Raw genomic sequence first — 4,365 nt, 5'->3', positions numbered from 1 at the left:
CTTGGTGTCAGCAAAGAAGCTAATGAAGATGAACTGAAGAAAGCCTACAGGAAGCTAGCACTTAAGTTCCATCCAGATAAAAACCACGCACCTGGAGCAACAGAGGCCTTTAAAAGTAACATGTTGTTCTTTTGCTAAGCAGTTCGAAATGTGACTTGGGTGTGATTGACTGCATTTGAGGGGGTGACTGTTAACTTTTAATTTGTGTCTGACTGATCTTAAAGAGCCCATATGATGTTCACTGGGTTCTTCCTTTTCCATTAGTGTGGTATACAGCTCATTAGGCTGTTATAAGGTCTAGAAATTCACAAAGCCTGAAATCTACACCAAGAAGGGTAATTTACTTTCACAGGAAACACTGCTCCTTACCTGCTAAAAGCTCCTTGTTTAAAATTCAGACTTTTCTTGCGTTAGTTATCTACATCACCATATAGAACATTTGCATAATGCCTGCCTAGCGGTTAGTTTGACATACCCTCAAACAAAGATTAAGCAGCTACCTTGCAGCTGGTTTGCACTTATACCTGCTGCTAAACATTAAAGCATGTAAACCTTTTCTAGCAGAAAAATTATAGAACTGTGAATTTGTTAAATATGTGCTCTTGAAGGCACCATTACGTCCTGCAAGGAGAACAGGGGCTCTGTAGCCTTTTTGAGGAGTGTACAGTCTGGATCTAAGTGTTTTTACATGCATTAGACACAACTAGAAAGCAAGGTCATACTTAGAACATTTGGGATTCCAAAACTGTGGCAGAACATGACACCTAAACAGTAAAATACTGAAGCACTTTATTATAGCATTTTTATAGTAGTTCAGTTTCTTTCATCTAACTTCTGATTCTCATCCTCCAGAGATTGGAAATGCATATGCAGTGCTGAGCAACGCAGACAAACGACGGCAGTATGACCTGACAGGAGGGGAGGAGCCAAGCAGCCCCAGTCACTCACACGGAGGAGGCTTTGACTTCCACAGGGGCTTCGAGGCAGACATCACTCCTGAGGACCTCTTCAACATGTTCTTTGGAGGTGGCTTCCCCTCCTGTAAGTGAACACTTATCTGCATATAGACACAAACACACTCAGAGATCAGATGGTTGTTCATCAACTTACTGATATCGCTTGCCATCAGGTTAGCAGTCAGTGATCTTGTCTTTTAGTTAACTGGGTTTGAAGTTAAGTGAGAAATACAACCATGTTATCCTGGATTTCTGATAAGTCCAGAGATTCTCAAATAGGTGGATTTTTTTTTTTACACACAAACTACAAAACAAAACACTCATCAGTTGTGCTTGATTGTGGCTCTGTAAATTATGTTTCAAATTGGAGCAGTGTTTGATTGGATGCCCCTTCTGTTTTCCCCATCCCTGAAATTGCACAAAGAATCTGGCTTTCAGCATCATGTAGAGCAACTTGAACATACGGTTTTTGAATACTGATCTTGAGAGTAAATGTGATTGGTTACGTGTGCCATGCATTTCTGTCTGACCTCAGTCGTAACATTTGTATCTACAGCAAGCGCACACACTTTCACCAACGGCAGGACGAGCTACAGCCATCAGACAGATTACCGACAAGAGAGGACAGAAGAAAGAGGAGATGTATGTAGATTCTGAACTTCTAATTTATACAGAAAAAAAGCAGTGTATTTAACTTTATTTGCAAATATTTTTTTATCAATAACATTTTAGTCAATGCAGGTCTTGTACTCATGGTGTTTTTTTTGTTTTTTGTTTTTAAATCTTGTGCCTCTGACTGCCTGTTTCCCATCTGGGATAATAAAATCACTGAACTGAACTGCTTCTACAAGCTACTTGTGTTAATGTACAATATGATACAATTGCTGCTGTAACTGAAGTACTTAATGTGCTGTGTTTGTCTCCAGGGTGGTTTTTCAATGTTTATTCAGCTGATGCCAATCGTGGTCCTGATTTTAGTGTCAATACTGAGCCAGATGATGGTGGCCCCTCCACCTTATAGCCTCTACTCTAGACCGTGAGTGCACACACAGTCTTTGTCAGTGGCTTGCACAAGAATGCAGTAAGTTATATCTTTCATTTGGGATTACACCCTGTGTAAATTGAACACACAGTTGTATTTAAGGTTGGTCAAAGAAAATGTGGTCTACAGTGTGTCAATGAGTGAAATTACTACAAATGTCAGCAGTTTTACAATGGCATGTTTCTTCTTTTCTCTCTCAGATCCACGGGTCAGACTGTACAAAGGAAGACAGAAAACCTGCACGTTGACTACTATGTTACTAGAGATTTCAAGTCAGAGTTTAAGGGCTCAGCACTGCAGCAAATTGAGAAAAATGTGGAGGAAGACTATGTATCTAATGTGAGAAATAACTGCTGGAAGGAGAGACAGACAAGTAAGTAACCATTGTCATAATACACCATCAGAACTGGCTAACTGAATTTGACAATAGTTTTTGTTTTACATTTTTTACCAGATTGTTTTTATCCCTGACATTGTTTCTCTGCTTCTCTCATCCAGAAACAGACCTGCTTTATGCTGCTAAGGTATACAGGGACGACCGAATGCGCAAGAAGGCAGAACTCATGACCATGGATAACTGCAGGGAGCTGGACAGACTAAATAACCTGTTCAGAGGCGGATGAGTTGGATGATTTTACATTATGTAAATGTATATGAATAGATGTGTATGTTCATGTTTTTTTAAGAAAGAGTCTTTACACTAGGAGCAAAAACTTAATGAAATAATTTAGCTCTATTGTGTAAGTTTTAAAATGTCCCTTTCCTCGTATTCCCCCTGCCAAGTTCTCTTCTTCCTCACTCCAGCCTGACCCCAGGAATCGCCTTGTCACATCAAACTGAACCAATCTACACACACTGTAGAAAGCCCCAGAACTTCTCTCTTTTTTTTTTTTTTCTGTTTTTTTTTTGTGTTTTTCTTGAAACAAGAAGGACGAGGACACTTGATTGTAAAGGCATGTGCTTTGAGTAGTGACAACTTGAGAGGCTTTCTGCACAAGCAAAAATACCGTCTTAAGAACAACAAACCGCTTTTGGCATCATCTGCTTGTCATTAATATAAAACGGGAGACATGATAGATTGATCTGGAGGTGCCGTCCTCCAGCCAAATCCATTTCTTGAAGAAACAAAAGAAATAAATAGAAAAACAGAATGCTTGTCTTAGCTTCCTACTCACCTCCACGTGTGGATGAAGATCAATGGATCATGAAAAATTACCAGTGACTTTACTACTAGAGAACATTTTATATTGTCCACTCCAACATGTGAAGTTGGTTGGGACTAAACATAAAAGGACAGTGAAACTGTTATTCATAAATGGTTGTACATTTTCATTTTTGAATGTTTAAAGTTTATGCAGTTATTTAAGTAACTATAGAAGAAACAAGGTTTTTCTTCAATGCTCGCCTAATCATTTAAATAAAGTAAAATTGTTACCATAGACTGGATGGAATTGTCTCTGAATCTGATATTAAAGAAATTACACATATTAAAAACTTTCCACGTGCATCAAGTGGCAAGTGGTCAGAGAGTGTTCTGAGTGTTCTTTTTCCAGATTTCTGCTGTTGTTCCAATACAGTTGAGGTAATTGAATTTGGGTGATGGGTGATGTTTATTTTGTCCGAAATACTATCATACCTGTGACAACTGTTGAATAATCTAGAGTAACTGAGTCTGGATAGTTGTTGACACATGGCTCAGTAGGGGGACCAAGTACATTTGCTCAAGTACTCTACTAAAATTTAAGTTGAGATACTTTCCAGTGTTGAAATTGCCACAAACTAATATGCTTTCACCTCCATTGTTAGTTGCTAGAGGCAATCAATCTCAGACCTATGTTTAAAACCCTCAGTGCTAAGAAAACAGCATTGACCAGCTTAAGATGGTAGTGGGTTGTAGCTGCTTTTAGACTGGTTGAACAGCCTGGTATGGTTGGACTGATCAGCAAAACCCAGCAGAGAAACTAGTAAAGCTGGTTGAAATGGTTTGATGGCCAACCAGTTAAATTGACCAGGCTGAACTGGTCAGAATTATCTAAGAAAGATTTTCCAATGCATGTCATAAATTCATTCAAAAAACACAAAAAAATATGAAAAATAAAATAAATTGTCAAACAGTGGGTGTTTTTCATCTTAATAATAGTACCAATAATACCAAAAATCTGAATCACTGGGCTCCTGATTTCTGCAGTGATATCAAAAATATTGCCAGTATAATAAGCCAATATACCAATATTCAAATTCCATTTTTAGATTGAAACGAGTCTCACTATGAGCAATCATAACTGTATTTGAACAACATTTTATACTTCTGTGTCTTTTGGTCTGTATCTTTGCATAAGTATTTTATCATAACATGGTTGAAACCCT

At 38.2% G+C, this 4,365-nt stretch overlaps 1 protein-coding gene across 1 annotated transcript in view; it reads left to right on the top strand.

Moving 5' to 3' along the window:
• The window catches only part of dnajb14 (DnaJ heat shock protein family (Hsp40) member B14), a 10,838-nt gene extending 7,315 nt beyond the window's left edge, over positions 1-3,523 (top strand). The window contains exons 3-8 of the mRNA XM_008287372.1: positions 1-115; positions 853-1,041; positions 1,513-1,598; positions 1,883-1,992; positions 2,199-2,371; positions 2,497-3,523. The exon at positions 1-115 is cut by the window's left edge and continues 9 nt beyond it. Of these exons, the coding sequence (XP_008285594.1) occupies positions 1-115; positions 853-1,041; positions 1,513-1,598; positions 1,883-1,992; positions 2,199-2,371; positions 2,497-2,621 (798 nt within the window). The 3' untranslated portion in view covers positions 2,622-3,523. The remainder of the gene's footprint in view (positions 116-852; positions 1,042-1,512; positions 1,599-1,882; positions 1,993-2,198; positions 2,372-2,496) is intronic.
• The last annotated feature ends 842 nt before the right edge of the window (positions 3,524-4,365 follow it).

This window comes from Stegastes partitus, unplaced genomic scaffold, assembly GCF_000690725.1.
Source record: "Stegastes partitus isolate 25-593 unplaced genomic scaffold, Stegastes_partitus-1.0.2 Scaffold11, whole genome shotgun sequence".
Lineage (NCBI taxonomy): Eukaryota > Metazoa > Chordata > Actinopteri > Pomacentridae > Stegastes > Stegastes partitus.
This window is presented reverse-complemented; position numbering and strand designations above follow the sequence as displayed.